The sequence below is a fragment of the Cotesia glomerata genome, linkage group LG2, assembly GCF_020080835.1.
Source record: "Cotesia glomerata isolate CgM1 linkage group LG2, MPM_Cglom_v2.3, whole genome shotgun sequence".
Classification (NCBI taxonomy): Eukaryota; Metazoa; Arthropoda; class Insecta; order Hymenoptera; family Braconidae; genus Cotesia; species Cotesia glomerata.
The window spans coordinates 621288-642431 of record NC_058159.1 but is presented as its reverse complement, the minus strand read 5'-3'; the positions used below and the strand labels follow the sequence as shown (position 1 = coordinate 642431).

Genomic DNA, 21144 nt, shown 5'->3' with positions numbered 1-21144 from the left:
TTATGATATCGATCAAATTACTTCGAATTGATTATTAATTTTCTATCGGTGTAAAAAAAATATGGCTTATTGTATTTTTAAAAAATAAACAAGAAATATTTTTTTTTGTTTTTAATTTTAATTATATTTATAAATGTATATTTGTTTTTTATTTTCGTTTTTCATTTTGACGTAAGCGTTTACGACAAAGCTGAGTTTTTTATCATCTTTTTTTTGGCAAATTAAAAATTTTAATTTTATTATTTATTGATTAAAATTTTTTTTTAAGAAATTACTTCTTACAAAAAATTATTTTTCATTTCAAAATAAAAAAAAAAAAAAAAACATTCGAAAAAAAATGTTTAAAAAAATTAAATCGAGTAAAAAATTAAAATAATTAATTTGCACTTGAAGATTTTTTTTTTTTTAAGTAATCGTTACAAATTTAATTAAGTATACTGATGTAGTACACTACAATCTGTACTAATATAACAATCGACACGTGATTAAATTTGTATGTTTGTTTCCAAGGCTGACTTACAATTCTAATAATGATAATGATAATAATATTAATAGTAAAAAATAATAATGTACTAAAGGAATAATTCAGTCATCGTTAATTCTAAACAAAACTGTCACGATGCAAAATCCCTTTTTAAAACAATTATAAAAAATTTCATTACAAACTAATTTAAAAAAAATTTAAATTAATGAGAAGTATAACCATACAATTAATAAAAAAAAATTATAATAAAAATTAACTAGATAAATTTTGAAAATCGTATAAATTAAATCGCAAATTTCATTGTTCAAAATAAAAAAATTCAAACAAAAAGGAAGCACGATTGTTAACCGAAAAAGTTTTATAACAAAAATTAGTAATTAATAGATTCCTATAAAATATTAGCTAATTACGTGGTTAACATAAGACTTAAAATAAATTGAATTATAATTAAGGGGAGAAAGACGTTTTCATTAATTTTTTTTAAGGCGTAAAAAATTAATATTATTTATTGAAACTATTAGATTATTTTATAGATATATTGATGAGTATTTTATCGTATTAAACAACAATATAATTTAACAAATAATAAATAATTTGCTTTGGTAAATTTTGTCATAGTACCGTTACCATAGTGACAGTTGCTATGGTAATCGTTGTTATAGTAATCATTGCTATGGTAATTGTTGCCATAATAACCGTTGCTATAGTAATCGTTGCTATGGTTATCATTATCATAGTGACCGTTGCCATGGTGATAGTTTCTATGGTAACCGTTGCCATAGCGACGGTTACTATGACAATGGTTACCATAGTAACCGTTGCTATGGAAATCGTTGCCATAGTAACCGTTGCTACGGTAATCGTTGCTATGGTTATCATTATCATAGTGACCGTTGCCATGGTGACAGTCACTATGGTAACCGTTGCCATAGCAACGGTTACTATGACAATGGTTGCCATAGTAACCGTTGCCATGGTGACAGTTACTATGGTAACCGTTGCCATAGCAACGGTCACTATGATAATGATAACCATAGTAACCGTTGCTATGGAAATCGTTGCCATAGTAACCGTTGCTATGGTAATCGTTGCCATAGTAACCGATGCTACGGTAATCGTTACCATAGCAACGGTTACTATAACAATGGTTACCATAGTAACTGTTGCTATGACAATGATTACCATAGTAACCGTTGCTATAGTAACCATTGTCGTAGTAGCCGTTTCTATGGTAACTGTCGTTATAGTAACCATTACCAAAGTGGTCACCATAGCAACGAAAAGCGACAACAATGAAAACGTTACATCAACTTTTTAATAAAGGATGTTTATTAAAAAAAAAAAAAATAGTTTAAATAAAAATATCGCTTATGATGGAGCTTCATATTCAGCGTAGTTGTATAAAGAAAAGTAATTTTTCTGTGCCATTGATTTCAGATAAAAATTGTGGCTTTTTTTAGTTATATTGTCATAAAATATGAAAAAATATAAATATATGTATAAAATATATCTGACAGTGTCAATAAATAATATTAATTTTGATACCTTAAAAAAATTAATAAAAAATCAGTATAAAAACGTCTTTCTACACGTATTTCCCCCCTTAAATCACAACTAAAACAATAGTCACAATAGCGGTATAAAATTTGCGATCTAATCGAATCTAAGTGAAAATTTAATTACAGAAAATTTATTATTGAATTACTTGAAACTGTTAGCGCGGCAGCCTTATTAGCAATTCATATTCAAACGTATTATAGATAAGATTAATTATTTATAATTAATAATTATTTCTTATATAATAATTATAATTACTTAAATTAATGTTGTAATTTATGTTATATCAAATCGTTTATGTTTACGTTAAAAATTAATTGTTTAAGGGGCACACATCATTATTTTGTTTTGTTATTTTTTTCTTAAAGTTTTTGGATGTAAACCACTTAATTATCAATCTTCACATTTGAAATTATTTTCTTTACTTTTTTTTCGGCACTATTTCATTTTTTATGAGTAATTTATTAGCCGTCTTCTTTCGGAGGCGTAAACCAGCCTGTAAATAATTAAATTTGTTAATATATTAATTTAGTAATAATTATAATGGATAAATAAAAATAGAGGTAGTTTACCATTTTTTTCGTGTATCTGCACTAGAGATTTAAATGATTGCTGAGCACGGGCAAGACTGTATTGGCCTTGTCCACCACAATTTTTACCAGCTCCACTAGCACCCTGAAATTGTATACGCGCTTTGCCCTTCACTAATGTCGCTGATATCTGCATTATCACTGCCTCAACGGTGTACGCAGAACTCCAGCCTTGTTTTGTGAGCAATTCCATACAAATAGCTCCTCCCACTAGCACGTAACCACCGGATATTATAGGATGAACTACTCGTACAAAAGGTGGTTCAAAAGGATACGCTTCCTAATTATTTTTAAAAATATTCATTAGATTTATTGATTTTTTATCCCTGCTTATTAGGGTGGCGCAAAAAAACCGACTATTTTTTTTTTTTTTTGTGTCTCGAGTGAAAAAATGTTAGTTTTTGATGTTTTAAGAGCTCTCTCCAAAGGACAGCATAAAAAAAAAATTTTAAGATGTCGCTCCAAATTTTTTTAAATTTCGAAAATCGTCAAAAATTGAATTTTTTTTTTTCATTTTTTTTCTTGTTATGGTATAATTTTATAGACTAAAAAAAAAATAAGTTTCTGAAAATTTCAGTTCAAAATTTGAATTTTGAAAGGTCGCTCATAATTTGTTTCAATTTATTAGTGCATTAATTTAGATTTTTTCGAGCGACCTTTTACTATTCAAATTAAAATTCCATGCATTTTTTTTTTCTTATTTAGTACAATAATCGATAAAAATACATCACGAGATGAACTAAAAATCAAGCACAACATAGAAAATATAATTTTTTTTTAATTTAATAATTTTATTTAATCAACTGCCGGGCGTGGGTTCGAATCCCAAGCTGGTCTTAGAAACCAGCTTGGTTGAGATTTGACCTTGCCGCGTAGGTTAAGATTTTTTCAAACCAAAAAGACCCCAACGTACCACTCCCAACACTTAAAGTCGGCGATATGACTAATTAAAGAAAAAAAAAAAAAAATAATGAGCGACCTTTCAAAATTTAAATTTTGAACTGAAGCTTTCAGAAACTTATTTTTTTTCGGTCTATAAAATTATACCGTAACGAGAAAAAAAATTAAAAAAAAAAAAAAATTCGATTTTTGACGATTTTTCAAATTTTAAAAAATTTGGAGTGACCTCTTAAAAATTTTTTTTTGAGCTGTCCTTTGGTGAGGGCTCTTAAAACATCAAAAACTAACATTTTTTCACTCGGGACTCAAAAAAAAAAATAGTCGGTTTTTTTGCGCCACCCTACTGCTTATTTTAATAAGTTATATTTATTTATGTACACAGAGAAAAAAATTTTTCTAAAGAAATTGAGCAATGTTAAAATAAATAATTAATTTTTTGTTGAAAAAAATTTTTTTGATTTGGAAAAAAAGCAAAATTAAAAATTTTTTTATTTTTTCTAAATAAATTATTACAAATTTTTTTTATTAATAATCAAACATATTTTTTTATCATTTATTAATTGGTGATTTTTTTTATTTTTTCACCCAAAAAAAAAATAAATTATAAATTTTCTACCAATGTTTTTGAAAGAATTTTTAAAAAATTGAAAAAGTAAAAGCCATTGAAGCAACATAAAATTTATTTTTCAATTTTTAATTCCAAGAGGGCTAATTTAAAGCGATGCCACGTCAGCCAGAGTTTTGGACTTTACTTTATACCTGACCTTATTAAAAATTCCATCTATTATACTCATCAGATCAGAAACCATCAATATACCCTATACAATAAATAATGTGTTTACTTTGAATTTATAACTTTGTAAACATCTTAAAAAAGTGTTTTTTTGTGTCGATTATTTTTCAAAAGATTTTTTTTTACATTAAAAATCAAAAAACAGTACTTTTAATATTTTAATAATGACTACTAAAATTTATATAAACTAAGCTCACAGCAAAAAAATGATTAACAAGAGAAAATTACTTCTAGATAATTAAGCTAAAATTAAAGAAACATAGACTAATATTAGATAATATGTTTGAACATTTTACCTTAAACATCATATTGAGGAGAATACTGTCTTTGCCTTCTTTTTCTTTAAGAAGTGCCAAATCTTTATGCAACGGTGAATCAGGATCAACACACATTAACCTGATATTCCATTCATATAAACTGTCGTTAACCAATTCTATGCTATACATTCCTATTAAAAAAAAAATTACCATTATATTATCATATTTATTCATTTATTTATATTAAATCTTACATCGTCAAAAATATCAATAATTAAGAAATGACCTTGTATTTTTCGAACTACTGACATTTTTAAAGATATAAGCTCACCTCGATGTTACACTCATCGAGACCTTTCATTTGAGTACCCACATCAATTTTTCATATATTTTATATATTTATATATATGTATACATGAAAAATATATCAAAATGCATGTGGGTACTCAAATTAAAGCTAGTGATGAGTGTAACATCGGGATGGGCTTATATCTTTAAAAATGTCAATAATTAAGAAATGACTTTTGTATCTTGTGAACTAATGACATTTTTTGAAATATAAGCTCATCCTGATGTTACAATCAACGAGATCTTTTCATTTGAGTACCCACATCAATTTTTCATATATTTTATATATTTATATATATGTATACATGAAAAATATATCAAAATGCATGTGGGTACTCAAATTAAAGCTAGTGATGAGTGTAACATCGGGATGGGCTTATATCTTTAAAAATGTCAATAATTGAGAAATGACCTTGTATCTTGTGAACTATTGATATTTTTTAAAATATAAGCTCATCCTGATATTACACTCAACGAGACCTTTCATTTGAATACCCACATCAATTTTTCATATATTTTATATATTTATATATATTACATATATGTATATATGAAAAATATATGAAAGATGCATGTGGATACTCAAATGAAAGCTCTTGATGAGAGTAACATCGGGATGAGCTTATATTTTAAAAAACTTCAATAGTCAAGAAAATACAGTGCAATTTAACATAATTAAGAAACGACCTTGTATCTTGTGAACTATTAATATTTTGAAAGATATAAGCTCATCCTGATGTTACACTAATCGAGAGCTTTCATTTGAGTACCCACATCAATTTTTCATATATTTATATATATTATATATATGTATATATGAAAAATATATCAAAAATGCATGTGGGTACTCAAATGAAAGCTCTTGATGAAAGTAACATCGGGATGAGCTTATATCGTTAAAAACGTCAATATTTAAGAAAGTACAGTGCAATTTAACAAAAGTCATTTTTAATAAAGCAAAATTTCATTTATTTATAGTTCACAAGTCATGGCAGTCACATAGTGACTGCAAGATTGCTAGTATCCATAAAATAAACTTCAGAGAAGTTTTATTTAGCAATTAAAAAGTTTAAAATAATCATTTTAATAGAATATATATTATTTAACGACAAATTTGTAAAATTTGAGAGAAGGATAAAGAGTGAAAGGACCACTCAGTGGGAATTTTTCATTAACCGAAATAAGTAATAAGTATAAAAATAAAAACCTTTTTTAAAACTGTCACTCCTGTAAATATCACGCAATTCTTTCATAAGTCTATCAGTAGCTTGTACACTACCCGATACCGAACCCTTCAAATAATCTTGTCGCTGATTTTGCCGCAGCCTTTCTAACGTTGCTAAGTGTTCTAAATCCATATCATCAGCCTTAACAACAGAATAATTAAAAATTAATTCCGTGTAAAATAGTTTTATTTCAAATTATCAATTAATTGGTACCTTATTCTTCTTGTTGGCATCGACGTCATCCATTTCCAGATGGAGATCTTCCTCGGACTCGCTCTCTTCCTCTTCCTCAAGCTCATCGGTTTCTTCGGCCTCCATTCGTTGTGCAACAACCGCAGTCGCGGAGGCTCCCAATCTCAAGGGATCTAACGCCGTTCTTAATCTCTCGACATCCGGTGGCTCGGGTATCGAATGAAGGCGGCATAGTTCTTTCAATAGTATTCCTACTTGATTAATAACGTGATTATCACGACCCGTTGTGTTACTTAATATTTGCACGGCGTTAGTGACACTTGTTTCTTCAGACTCTGCGAACCAGACTGGCGGAGTCGAAGGATAGGTTTCCTGTAAAATTCAATTTTAAATTGTTAAAAAAGCTCATTAAATAATAATAAAAATAAAACGCAATTTTTTCTAACATAAAATTTTATAAAAAATTATTTTTAAACAAAAAAAAATGAAAAATTATTTTTTTTAGCCTAAAATTAAAAAAAAAAAATAATTAATTGTCTAATTAATTTTGCTGCATATTTTTACAGTAATAAAATTATTTGAAATAATTTTTTGTTGCTTAATAAAAAATCATTAAATTTTAAATAAAAATAAAATGCAATTTTTTTAAACAAACAAAAATACAAAATTGTTTTTTTTTAGCCTAAAATTAAAAGGAAAAAAACAGTAAATTGTCTAATTAATTTTGCGGCATATTTTTACATTAATAAAATTATTAAAAAAATTTTTTTATTACTCATTAAAAAATCATTAAATAATATTAAATTTTAAATAAAAATAAAATGCAATTTTTTTAAACATAAAATTTTATAAACAAATTAGCAAAAAATTTTTTAAACAAACATAAATACAAATAATAATACATAATTACCATAAAATTAAAATTACAAAAAAAAAACAATAAATTGTCTAAGTAATTTTGCTACATATTTTTACAGTAATAAAATTATTTGAAAAGAAAATTTATTGCTAATTCAAGAATTCTTAAATAATATTAAATTTTACATAAAAATAAAATGCAATTTTTTTAAACATAAAATTTTATAAAAAAATTATTTTTTAAAAATTTTTAAATAAACAAAAATACAAAATTTTTTTTTTTTTAGCTTAAAATTATAATTAAGAAAAACAATAAATTGGCTAGTTCATTTTGCTGCATATTTTTACAGTAATAAAATTATTTAAAAAAAATTTATTGCTTATTCAAGAATTATTAAATAATATTAAATTTAAAATAAAAATATGCAATTTTTTTAAACATAAAATTTTATAAAAAAATTTTTAAACAAACAAAAATACAAAATAATTTTTTTTAGCCTAAAATTAAAAAAAAACAATTAATTGTCTAATTAATTTTGCTGCTTATTGCTTATTAAAAAATCATTAAATAATATTAAATTTTACATAAAAATATGCAATTTTTTTAAACATAAAATTTTATAAAAAAATTTTTAAACAAACATAAATACAACATTTTTTTTTAGCCTAAAATAAAAAAAAACAACAAATTGTCTAATTAATTTTGCGGCATATTTTTACAATAATAAAACAATTTAAAAAAAAAAATTTTTTTTTAATTAACACGCATTAAAATGACGTAATAAAAATATTTATCGTGTACTAAAACATAACCAAAAAAAATTCAATGTATGATGAAATAATATAAATAATAAATAGAAAAAAACAATGAATTTTTGGGAGTAAAATTGGATGTCATTAAAGCAATGATAGTGATACTAGCAGTGATAATAAAAAGTAGGTTAATTGATTGAATATAATAGATATTTATAACGGTTAATAAAGAATAAATTATTGATTGAATAAACTTAAATCGGTGTTGTAATAAATAATGAAAATAAAAAAAATAAATATTAATATTAATAATAACAAGACCGTAGACCTTTGTCTACAGTTTGTTCTTTTTCGATAGTGAATTGGTGATTGAAGGATATGGGGGCTTTACCCTCAACATACAGACAAACACAATGACATGCTTAGTTCATTTACATGACGACACAAAAAAGTTAAAAAGAAATTCCCATGGAAATACTTGATTGTAAAAATGATTAAAGGGAGCCAATTATTTAAATTAGTAAAGTGGATAAATATCAACAGTAAGTTGTAAATAAAAATTAATAAGGTGAATGTTATTGTTTCTTTGTCTACTATGCAGTAGCTGGATAAATAATTAATGGTGTGTAAATAGATTAAATATATGTGGAGGAATATGTGTTTTATGTTTATATATTAATAGACGATAGGCAAGTAGGTTGGCGGATTAGTCAGACTTGAAAAAAGTCAAAAATAAAAAATACTTACGGTAATGTTGGCGTGAATTTCATATTTCTTTCCATTTTTACCGACAAATCTGCAGCTGAGCTCGTCCACACTCGCGGACATTATCTGAAACCTTTCATGACTTTTTGGGAAGACAGACTCGAGAGTTTTTATCTCCTGCTTGAGAGTATTCAAGCAAGCCATTTGGGGTCTTACCGTACGAATTTATAGCTAATTATTCGACGGTTATAACACCCAGTTAAGATAATAAATAAACACCAGCCGATTGTCACAGGGTGCACTCCGATGACTCTCTGACAAAATGGCGACAGCTACTGAATTACTTCGATATTTTCCGTTGTTTTTCGTTTATCCTCGGATCGTATTTATGCCCTGCTATCTAACTGCCATCTCACGGCCTTCTTTTCAAATCACACTCAAATTGACAGACTTAAAAAATACTCTTACAATTTTATGGCAATTAACAAAGTATACCAGCACCAAGGCAACTTTTGATAAGAAGCTTAGCTTGATTTTTTTTTAATATCAAATTTAAATATGTCTAAACAAATTCCGAAAATTTTAAGGAGATTGCCCAATTATTCAAATAAATAATTAACTTTTAAGTTGAGCAGTTTAACATTGGTCTTATGGGGTAACCTCCAAACATTGATACATTTCTGTATTTTTCTCGTAAAACTGTCGGTGAGTATTTTTAAAAAACTTGTGGATGAAAGTCAATATATTAGTGATAAATTTAATTCAAAAAAATTTACACTTGCCCGACTAATTAAAGTGTATTAATTAAAAGAAAAATAAATGCCGCCATTAGCCAATGTTAAATGTATATCTATATATTGAGAATAATCATATGGTTACTGCTCTCCCCTTACCGCGCTAGAGTCGATACCGATCCCCACCCCGCCTAGCGCTCGTACTTCCTTAAATTATTATAAAAAAATTTCACTTATTGTTAAAATTAATAATAATAAAGTTAGCCGACATTTTTTATTTTTTTTTATTTTGCTTAATTTATTAAAATATAACTAAAAAATTGCACTTATAGTTTTTTAAGTTTTTAACAAATGAAAAAAATTTTTTTTTAATAATTCTTTAATAAAAAAATTAGAAAAACGGTAGACCCTGAAGGCCATTTGTGCAACTTCCCGCTAATTCCATACCTAGGTCCATAAAACTGCACTAGTGACGTTTTTGAGTTCTTCGAGCTCAAAAAAACAATTTATGTGTTATTTTGAGCTCTTCGAGCTCAAAAGTCTGATAGAAGTATCATAGAACAATATTTTTTTAATTTTCAAACCGCACTAACTTTTAAATGAATCAACCAATTTTCACGTGGTTGGCAGTATTTGACGCAATTTTTTTAGTTTCATGAAGAATCTTCAAGTTTGAATTGATAAAACTAGGAAATTTGGAGTAATTCCAAAAAAACACTTTTTTTGGTTTTTTTTCGTTCATGATATTTCTTGAACGAATTGACCAATTTTGACCGGCTTGACGGCGATCGACGTAATTTTTTCATGCTAATAGCTGATTAGTTTTTGAAATTGATCAGTGCATCCGTTTAAAAGTTATTCCAAAAAATGTCGGAGTTATGTTAAAAAAATACTTGTTTCCAAATATTTTATCGAGGATATCTCTCGAACTAATCAACCGATTTCCACGTTTTTTGCGGCGATCGACGCGGTTTTTTAAGCTCTGAAATTATTCTATATCATCAAAAACGATCCGAGAATAAATGACGAAGTTATGTCAAAAAAACACTTTTTTCGGTTTTCTTTCGTTCACGATATCTCTCGAACGAATCAACCAATTTTGACCAGATTAGCGACGATCGGCGTGGTTTTTCAAGCTTAAGGGCGGATTAGTTTTTGAAGTTGATCGATAGAGCCGTTTAAAAGATATTCCAAAAAAAACCACTTTCAAAAATGATTCTTTTCTTATTTTTTTTGAGATTTTTCAAAATTTCTCAAAATCTATCGGTTCAAATTCACAGGAAATCTAAGTTTGAGGGAACTCTTTAGAATGCCGTTTAGTACGTTCCGATCGGTTCAGTCGTTCAAAAGTTATAAGCGAGTCACATAGTCACACCCGCACACACACACATACAGACATAGTGACAACATCGCCGGGGTAGTCAGGAAAGCTTCCTGTGTTCTTCAAACGTCGAGATCTGATGAAAACTCGATTTTTGCAAAACGGGATGAAAACAATAACTTCCCGATTTTTGAAAATCTTCGATTTTCTTAGCGGGAAGTTAAAAAATCATGAAAATTTCTAAATGTCGGCTAACTTTATTTTCATTAAAACTAATAAAAATTACAAGTGAAAATTTTTAGCATTTTTTTGGTGCAATTGATTCGTTGTAAAAATTTTTAAAATTGACAGCTGACGGCTAACTTCAGTATTATCTTTTCAAACGGTTAATTTATAAATTTTTAGTTTCAGATGTTTTTTTCTTCTTTGGTAATACTTAAATTCATGATAGTGACATTAATGACAGCTGTCAATTTTAGAATTTTTTTTTATAATTAATAAAAATTTATTTTTTTTATAATAATAATAATAAAAATGTAATTTAAAAATTCCACTTGTGAATAATAATAAAAATTACATGATACGGAAGTTAGCCGTCAGCTGTCAATTTTAAAAATTTTTTTAATAAATAAATTACAAGAAAAAATGCTTTTTAAAATTTTCACTTATAATTTATGAAGATTAATTTAGCAGACATTAGATAAATTTAAGAATTTTTTTATACGAGGAAATTATTATAAAAAATAATTAAAAAATACAATTTTTTAAAAATTTCAAGAAGTATTTTTTTATTGTGTTACGTCGAAAACGCAACTAAAATTTAATTATTTTTATCCTAGCCGTTAGGCTAATAGATAAGGATCTGAAGCTTATGGAAAGAGGTTGAAGTTATAGTATAAGAAAAATGAATTCAATTTAATAAATATATTATAAAATTTTAATACAAAGATTTGAATTATTAAAACAAACATAAAAATCTTAATTAAGGACTTACTTAAATATCATTGTTACCGTTTCTTTACATAATTTAAATTTACTTCACTAACAATTTCTTTTTGAATTTGACGCGTGGTTTCATTGAAACTTACAAAAACTTTTTCGATGTTAACACTAGGACGTCAGGACAACGAGAGCGATACGACAGTCTTCCGGGTCTGAGAGTTTGGGTGGGTCCGATAGTTGAAACAGTAGGGGAAAGATGCGCCCAATTAGTTCTCTAGTTTTGGGACTTCCACCCTCTCTCAAAATATTCCGGAAAACTAGTTGTGCATCGACTGCCTTGTGTGTTACCTCTTACTATGGTATATTCTTATATTCATCTATGTGTTTGTGTATACGTAAGCGCGTTTACGCATAGACAAAGACATACATGCGTACTGTTTAACATTAAATTATTTATTTTAAAACGTACGAATTAATATGTATTTCAATTTTTTACATCTTATGTATTTGAAGTTAACTTTTAAATATTTAATTTTAAAGAAATTTATGTTTTTGTTGTTTTATAAATTAATTATTTTATTGTATTATTTTAGAGTTCTATGGTTTAATATTTGTTTATTTTAAATTGTTCAATTATCAAGTTCTATTTGTTTATTTGTTTCATTATTTAAATTTTTGTTGCTTAATTTTATTTTCATCTAAAATAATTATTACTTAATTTTATTGTTACTTCAATTATTATTTAATTTTTTTTCTATACATTTTATTTTATTATCACAATAAAATATATTTCTATTTCGGGTTCAGATAAAAAATACTCAAAAATCCATTAGGGTATTTGCTCAAACTCAAATCCCTTAACGTAGTCGGGCCCAACTAAATGTGGGAATTTTCCGAGTCGTAGTTAGATAAGAAAACTATTTTTTTATTTGCTCGGGTCATAAAATTATTATTTACTGTTCGACCCAGATAAACCGATAAATATTTTTAAAATAATGTCTTTTAAAAAAAAATAGTATCTAGAATTCTACAGAAAAAAAAAAATTTAATAATAAAAGTAAATGTATGTAATCAGTTGTAAAAACATAAAATTATGAATGAATAATTAAATTCTATTTGTTATAAAATAAAAATGTCGAACGTTGAGTCCGACATAACAATTGTAATTGATTTGTTAAAAAAATTTTTAAAATTGACTGACGGCTAACTTCAGTATCATTTAATATTAGGAAAAAAATATTAATGTAATTTTTTTTTACAATTTTTTTAGTAAAAAAAAATTTTTTTTAAATTGACAGCTATCAGCTGATTTTAGTTTCTTCTGAAATTAAGAAACAGCTGATGAATTTTAGAATTTTTTTTTTAAATTAATTATAGCATGAAAAATTTATTTAAAAAATTCCATTTTTTTTAATTCAATTTTTTAAAAATTAAAAAACTCATAAATTTCTAAAATTCCGTCAAATAAAAGTGAAGATAATAAATTCGTATTAAGAAAAGTACTTATAAGGGACAGTGAATAAAACTTACCTTTGCAAGCCGAATTTTTACACAAATAAACTTCATCAAGTCCAAATTAAAACTTCTAAACCCTCGGTGAATAAAAAACTCGTTAACTTTTGTAATTAGTTAGTTTTTTTTTAAGTTCATCATTAAATAATCGCAGCAAAAAATATTACTATTTATATTTGATAGTAAAAAAATTAAAATAATAAAACGCAAACTTATAAAATTTATCATTTATTTATTGAGTTTTATTGTTAATATAAATTATAATTAGTAATACAAAAAATTATTGATAATTTATAAAAATTATTAATATTACAATTGAATATTAAATGGCAATTTATTAAATAATTAAATAATGATAACTCAAAAAAAAAAAATACCTAATACCTATTAATTATAAATTATAATAATCACTTATAATTATTTACTCACAAATCTAAGCAACTTTTTATTCAATATTTATTACATAGAAATTTACGATATTTAGTTCTATACTCTCTTTATTTACAAGTTTCCAATAATGAAAACAATTTTAAACACTTAAATTATTTTATTCCCCTTGTTGTTTCTAATTATTATACAATGTCGCGGAGACTAATGACTTTTACTATTAATTCCTTAAAATTTATATTTATTAAATTATAATTAAATTTATATTTAAGGTAGTCCTGTACAGTTTATTTTTTTTTATTTTTCTATCAATAAAAAATTCAACTCATCTTAGAAAAATTTTAAACACATAGTCTGACAATAACATCTTAAAATTAAATTATTTTAATTATAAATTATTATTTAGTACAAAAAAAAAATAACTAGTATTATTAATTAACTGCCACAACTACCTTAATAATTTTTTTTTTTTTTTTAAACAAAAATCTATTTTATTTCTTCGTGATAGCTGTTATGTAAATGACGTTAACAATACCGTTATTTTATATTTATTACATTTAAATAACTCATTATTTTTTTAAATTAAAAATATGGCCAGATTTAAAATGACCAATATGAATAAATTCAACTAATAATAATAATTTTTAACTATCTACTAACGTTTTATGATAGTGATTTTTTTTTAATGATGAAATTTATTTATTATAATTATTGTGAAAAATTTTTTCATGCATTCAAGCGGTAAAAATGTGGCACGGTTTTTTATTTTAAAATTTCATTTTAAACACAAATTTTATTTATATATTGATAAATAATATAATCAATAAAAAATTATTTAAATATTAAATTACTTAAACAAATACATTATTTTTTAAAAATTATTTGATGTCATTTTTTTTAATATTCTTCAAAAAAAAAAATGATACATTTAAATGAGGAAAAAAAAAAAAAAAAAAAAAATGAACAGAAACGAGAGACATGTAGGTAAATAAATGTAATTTACAAATTAATTATTTAAATTATGAAGTTAGATAAAAATTTTTTTCAAGGATTAAATTTGAATATTTTATTATGGGGGAACATTATGACGGTCGGAAAAAAATATTTCAATGTTTCAAAAGTTTTAATTTAAGAAATGTTTTAAATTTTCTACCGTCCCAAAGTTTAATAATAATAATAATAATAATAATAATAATAATAATGTCACAAGTTAATTATTGAAATAAAAAAAATTACCAAGGCTAAATAATACCGGCATGAATAATTATAATATTTTAAATAACGATCGTAATTATAAGTTGATGCAAAAGTGAAATAAAAAAAATTCTATTTAATGAAATCGATGTGATTCTTTGGATTTTAACTTTTAACTTAACTTAATTATTTATTAATTGTTTACCATTACTGTTAAATGTTTATTAATATTATTTTAATTTATTATAATATTTACAGCGTTAACTTAAGTGATATTTACAACTGATCGTTCTTTATCTTATATTAACGAATCACTTTTTAAAAAAAATACACTTTTATTATTATTAATATTTAACTTTTATAATTATTGTTTTTTTTTTATTTTTATATATAGAAAAGCAACCAAATTGTTGTTTAATAAGAAATTAGAGGTATGTTTTATGAAATAAATAGATAAACAATTAGCAACCAGAAGAAAAAAAAATATTTTTTACTTTTATCAATTTTAAACGTTTAAATTCATTATTACTAACACCAATATTTATTAGTGGCTTACTCAACTTAAAATTAAGTAATTTCATTGATGAAAATAAAATAATTTAGACGGTAAAATTAATTAAATAAAAAACAGTGAATAAAAATATTGGAACTTATCATAGCTAGTACGCTCTGAAGTCCTTTTTTAAATAATTAATTTATGAATATATATATATATTGAAATAATTAAATTTTCTTACACGTGTAAATTCAAAAAAACAATAATAATAAGATTTTAAATTAATGATAAATTATTCTGCGACAAAATATCCTCAACAAAATATTCCTAACAAAATATCCCTGACAAAATTTCCTTCAGACAAAATATCACAACACATAAGCTTGTGACCGTGTTGTGACCTTTATCATTGATTTTAAGTGTGTTTATTGGAAAGTAGATTAACACCAAGAATATTCTATCAGGGATATTTTGTCGGGGGAAGAAATGTCGCGGTACCCGATAATGATTCTGCGACAAAATATCCTTTAGACAAAATATCACAACACATAAGCTTATGACCTTTTATCATAGATTTTGTGTGTGTTTATTGAAAATTAGATTAACACCAAGGATATTTTGTCGGGGGTTGAAATATCGCTGTATTATAATCGATTCCACGTCAAAATATCCTCCGACAAAATATCACAATACATAAGCTCTCCTTCAGACAAAATATCACAACACATAATCTTGGGAACGTGTTGTGCCCTATTATCATGAGTTTTGTGTGTGTTTATTAGAAAATAGACTGAGGATATTTTGTCAGGGATATTTTTTACGGGATATTTTGTCGAGGATGTTTTGTCGGAGATATTTTTTACGCGATATTTTGTCAAGGATCTTTTGTCGGGGATATTTTATCGGAGATATTTTTTACGGGATAATTTGTCAAGGATGTTATGTCGGGGATATTTTTTACGGGATATTTTATCGGGGATATTTTTTACGGGATATTTGGTCGAGAATGTTTTGTCGGGGATATTTTTTACGCGATATTTTGTCGGGTATATTTTGTCAAGGATCTTTTGTCGGGGATATTTTATCGGAGATATTTTTTACGGGATATTTTGTCAAGGATGTTTTGTCGGGGATATTTTTTACGCGATATTTTGTCGGGTATATTTCGTCAAGAATCTTTTGTCGGGGATATTTTTTACGGGATATTTTGTCAAGGATATTATGTCGGGGATATTTTATCGGAGATATTTTTTACGGGATATTTTGTCAAGGATGTTTATGTCGGGGATATTTTATCGGAGATATTTTTTACGGGATATTTTTTCGGGGATATTTTTTACGAGATATTTTGTCGAGGATATTTTATCGGGGATATTTTGTTGGAGATATTTTGCCAGGATCTGAAATGTCGTGTTACCCAATAATAATCATAGTGATTATTAATTATTAAGTTTGAATATTTAATTTTTTCAATTCGCTTAATTATATTTACTTAATAATTTTTTTCAGTCATTAATGTGAAGAAAAGGGCATTATTTTCCATCTTGCGATACGATGCGCAGATTTTAAAGCCTTACGCGCAGACACGAACTCTTTATTATTTTATTATTTATAAATAATAATAAAATAGTAATCATCGCACTAGTTACTTGATTTAAATTCATATTTTATTTTTATTTAAATGTATTAGTTATTTAAATCGTTAATATTTTATCGATAAATAATAAATGATAAAGTGCATTAACATGAAAAAAAAAAAAAAAAAAAAGTTCGTTTTAATAAATATAAACACAGTAGGTGCCACTTTACCACACGCGACACTTTATAAATGACACTTTTAATTATATTATTATTAGTTATTAATTATTAATAATTGTTATTATAATTGTAGTTATATTATTTTTATTTCTACTAATATTATTATTATTATTATTTATTTATTTATTAAAATGCCGAATGGTAGTAATCATAAGTGGGCCAGTAAGGCTGGAGCCAATCCTAGCTCGTACGCTGTCGTTTTTTTGATGGATGCTCGTCATTTGAATGAGCTGTTGTTGGTGGCATTGCCATATTTCTAAACATATATTTCATTTGAGGCATAAATTTCATTATACTTCGCACATGGATCAATGGCAATTCATCTGTCAGTGATGAACATTTACCAGCTTCCATCAATTTTTTCATTTGTTGCCTGGAAATAAAATAAAAAATAAGTTTTATTATGATTGATTCATTTTTAGTTCAAGTTTGTTTATTGTTAATTCTTATTATCAAATCGATTTTGCTCTATTTCTAGATACATAATTTAGAAATGACCTTGTATCTCGTGAACTATTGACATTTCTAAAGATATAAGCTCATCCCGATGTTACACTCATCAAGACCTTTCATTTGAATACCCACATCAATTTTTCATATACTTTATATATTTATATATATTATATATATGTATATATGAAAAATATATCAAAAATGTATGTGGGTACTCAAATGAAAGCTCTTGATGAGTGTAACATCGGGATGAGCTTATATTTTTAAAAATATCAATAATTACGAAATGACCTTGTATCTTGTGAACTATTGACATTTTTAAAGATATAAGCTCATCCCGATATTACACTCATCGAGACCTTTCATTTGAATACCCACATCAATTTTTCATATATTTATATATATTATATATACTATATATATTTATATATGAAAATATATCAAAAAATTGATGTGGGTACTCAAATGAAAGCTCTTGATGAGTGTCACATCGGGATGAGTTTATATCTTTGAAAATATTAATAATGAAGAAATGGCAATGTATCTTATGTAAACTATTGACATTTTTAAGATATAAGCTCATCCCGATGTTACATTCATCGAGACCTTTCATTTGAGTACCCACATCAATTTTCATATACTTTTATATATTTATATATATTATATATGTATATATGAAAAATATATCAAAAATGTATGTGGGTACTCAAATGAAAGCTCTTGATGAGTGTAACATCGGGATGAGCTTATATTTTTAAAAATATCAATAATTACGAAATGACCTTGTATCTTGTGAACTATTGACATTTTTAAAGATATAAGCTCATCCCGATATTACACTCATCGAGACCTTTCATTTGAATACCCACATCAATTTTTCATATATTTATATATATTATATATACTATATATATTTATATATGAAAAATATATCAAAAATTGATGTGGGTACTCAAATGAAAGCTCTTGATGAGTGTCACATCGGGATGAGTTTATATCTTTGAAAATATTAATAATGAAGAAATGGCAATGTATCTTGTAAACTATTGACATTTTTAAAGATATAAGCTCATCCCGATGTTACATTCATCGAGACCTTTCATTTGAGTACCCACATCAATTTTTCATATACTTTATATATTTATATATATTATATATATGTATATATGAAAAATATATCAAAAATGTATGTGGGTACTCAAATGAAAGTTCTTGATGAGTGTAACATCGGGATGAGCTTATATTTTTAAAAATATCAATAATTACGAAATGACCTTGTATCTTGTGAACTATTGACATTTTTAAAGATATAAGCTCATCCCGATATTACACTCATCGAGACCTTTCATTTGAATACCCACATCAATTTTTCATATATTTATATATATAATATATACTATATATATTTATATATGAAAAATATATCAAAAATTGATGTGGGTACTCAAATGAAAGCTCTTGATGAGTGTCACATCGGGATGAGTTTATATCTTTGAAAATATTAATAATGAAGAAATGGCAATGTATCTTGTAAACTATTGACATTTTTAAAGATATAAGCTCATCCCGATGTTACATTCATCGAGACCTTTCATTTGAGTACCCACATCAATTTTTCATATATTTTATATATTTATATATATTATATATATGTATATATGAAAAATATATCTAAAATACATGTGGGTACTCAAATGAAAGCTCTTGATAAGTGTAACATTAGAATGAGCTTATATTTTTAGAAAAGTCAATATTTAAGAAAGTACAGTGCAATTTAACGAAAATCATTATTTAATAAAGCAAAATTTTACTATATCTTTTATCATTTATATAATAAAATAATTTACCGAAATTTCACTTAATTAACAAAGTTACTAATTTACCAAAAAATATTATTAATTAAACAATCGGCTTTAAAGATTTAGAAGTGCGCCTTGAGCATCGTTCTTAATAGAAAAACCATAATTTAATTATATAAAAATCAATTTTATATGTAAGTTAATTTTGTCTTTAAAATTGACCTAGTTATATAAATACTAATAAAATAAAATATTTATACGGATGTATTTCTAGAAATACGAAAAATTACCCGAAATAAATTGAAGTAGTTAAATAATTATTACAGCCCAAATGTCAAACTAAAATCATACATTTTATTTTGGGCTTTAAATTTCCAACCATTGATTCATATATATTCATTAGATTAAATTAATTAGTAATTTGAGAGCTTAATTTTAACATGCGTAGATAAGGAACAAGATTTTTATAAGATACAAACAAATAGACGGAGAAAATAAAATAATTATAAGTTATAATAATTATCTTTCTTTTATAACAATTACTAGTCTTAAAATATTATTGATTAGAATTTTATTATGGTGAATATTTATAAAATATTTTAGTCAATAATATTCTAAAACCATTAATTATTTTCAGTAATGACATTTTATAATAATAATAATAATAATAATAATAATAATAATAATAATAATAATAATAATAATAATAACGAAAATGGTATAATTACCTATTTCCTTGATATAGTTCACAATCAAGGACCTCCGTAATAACTTGCCGACAATTATTAATATCACAGGCAGGAAAATACTGCGATACAAAATCCGGTAATGTCATTAATAGTTCGGAATAAATGTACGGTTTGTAATTAATACACGGCACTAATTTTTCTTCAACCAGTGCTTTTTGTATTCCGTAGGGTTGTACATGAGAGGTATTTGAAACTGGTGCATCCTGAATAAGTATCAACTGTTTTCTTCCATGTGAATCTCTAAAAATAAAATTATCATTAATAATTAATTAATTACCAATTAATTAATCACTAATTAATTAATTAGTAACTAATTAATTAATTACTAATTAATTAGTTACTAATTAATTAGTTACTAAAGTAAAAAGCTTAAAAATAAATTTTTTTGAAGATATCTAGAGTGCTTAAAAAAATTCTAGAATAATTAAACTAGGGTTTTATTTGTATCACATTAAAGTGTTTTAAAAAAATATTAACATTAAGATTATTTTTTAATAAAATAATCAATAAAAAATAATCACCTGGCATTATTTGAGTTGCCGTTAACTGGTATAAGCGGTGGTGGATACGCCGCAGTTTTCGGATGTGCATTATTATGCGCATTGTGCGCAGGTGGCGTATGCCTCTGAGAGTGAGACAATAACGCCGATGCCGCCGGTGATTGTGGGTGTAAGAGAGCTTGCACCTGGTCTGGACTCAAATTTAGCATTTGAGGATAGGTACTTGCTGTCACAATATTTGGGTTCGTTAGACCCGATGTCGTGTAAGTTGAACCAACCCTGAAAAAATTTGAGTATAAATTTAGTTTTTTTATTTTCAAAACTTTAGACGGCTGTTTATTTATTATTTAATAATAATTAAAATTTTTTTTTCATAAAAATCTATACTATTGAAAAACTAAGTGCATAAAAATATTTACTATTAATTTTAAGAGCAGGGATATATTATTTAATAATTTTGTTAATACACTGTTGAAAAAACAAGCAGTTATTTTCCAAAATTTCTGTGAAGATAATTGTAATTTTTTAATTTTATATCTAGTCAAAAATTCATTAAATAATTTTTTCATTTTTATA

The 21144-nt window shown here is 25.3% G+C and overlaps 3 protein-coding genes across 11 annotated transcripts in view; all 3 read right to left on the bottom strand.

The window, feature by feature from the left end:
• Positions 1 to 1037: 1037 nt before the first annotated feature.
• LOC123259278 lies at positions 1038 to 1965 on the bottom strand. Of its 2 annotated transcripts, none has more exons than XM_044719640.1 (2): positions 1687 to 1965; positions 1038 to 1491 (listed from the first exon to the last, which is right to left on the bottom strand). In XM_044719640.1, the coding sequence occupies exons 1-2, from the start codon at positions 1754 to 1756 to the stop codon at positions 1097 to 1099; spliced, it is 465 nt and encodes a 154-aa protein (XP_044575575.1). In that variant the 5' UTR covers positions 1757 to 1965; the 3' UTR covers positions 1038 to 1096. The 2 variants fall into 2 exon arrangements, with proteins under 2 accessions (XP_044575575.1, XP_044575576.1); XM_044719641.1 differs by having other exon boundaries at positions 1038 to 1495; positions 1691 to 1965.
• A 496-nt stretch (positions 1966 to 2461) lies between these two features.
• On the bottom strand, positions 2462 to 9000 carry LOC123259277 (ubiquitin-conjugating enzyme E2 Q2). The gene is made up of 6 exons (XM_044719638.1): positions 8706 to 9000; positions 6369 to 6719; positions 6137 to 6296; positions 4621 to 4772; positions 2614 to 2911; positions 2462 to 2537 (listed from the first exon to the last, which is right to left on the bottom strand). Exons 1-6 carry the CDS (start codon positions 8865 to 8867, stop codon positions 2506 to 2508), a joined length of 1155 nt encoding a protein of 384 aa, XP_044575573.1. The 5' UTR covers positions 8868 to 9000; the 3' UTR covers positions 2462 to 2505.
• A 7617-nt stretch (positions 9001 to 16617) lies between these two features.
• The window catches only part of LOC123259273, a 33364-nt gene continuing 28837 nt past the window's right edge, over positions 16618 to 21144 (bottom strand). For all 8 annotated transcript variants that reach the window (XM_044719629.1, XM_044719627.1, XM_044719624.1 and 5 more), the window contains 3 exons: positions 20590 to 20847; positions 20048 to 20308; positions 16618 to 17440 (listed from right to left, as the gene is read on the bottom strand). In XM_044719629.1, the coding sequence (XP_044575564.1) occupies positions 17248 to 17440; positions 20048 to 20308; positions 20590 to 20847 (712 nt within the window). In that variant the 3' untranslated portion in view covers positions 16618 to 17247. The remainder of the gene's footprint in view (positions 17441 to 20047; positions 20309 to 20589; positions 20848 to 21144) is intronic.

Coding starts and splice junctions, on each gene's coding strand:
- LOC123259277 (XM_044719638.1), bottom strand. CDS start 8,867: ATGGCTTGCTTGAATACTCTCAAGCAGGAGATAAAAACTCTCGAGTCT. Junction 4,773..6,136: donor GAGTGACAGTTTTAAAAAAG/GTTTTTATTTTT, acceptor TTTTTTTAATAG/GAATGTATAGCATAGAATTG. Junction 2,912..4,620: donor TCCTCAATATGATGTTTAAG/GTAAAATGTTCA, acceptor AAAAATAATTAG/GAAGCGTATCCTTTTGAACC.
- LOC123259278 (XM_044719640.1), bottom strand. CDS start 1,756: ATGGTGACCACTTTGGTAATGGTTACTATAACGACAGTTACCATAGAA. Junction 1,492..1,686: donor GGCTACTACGACAATGGTTA/CTATAGCAACGG, acceptor TAGTGACCGTTG/CTATGGCAACGGTTACCATA.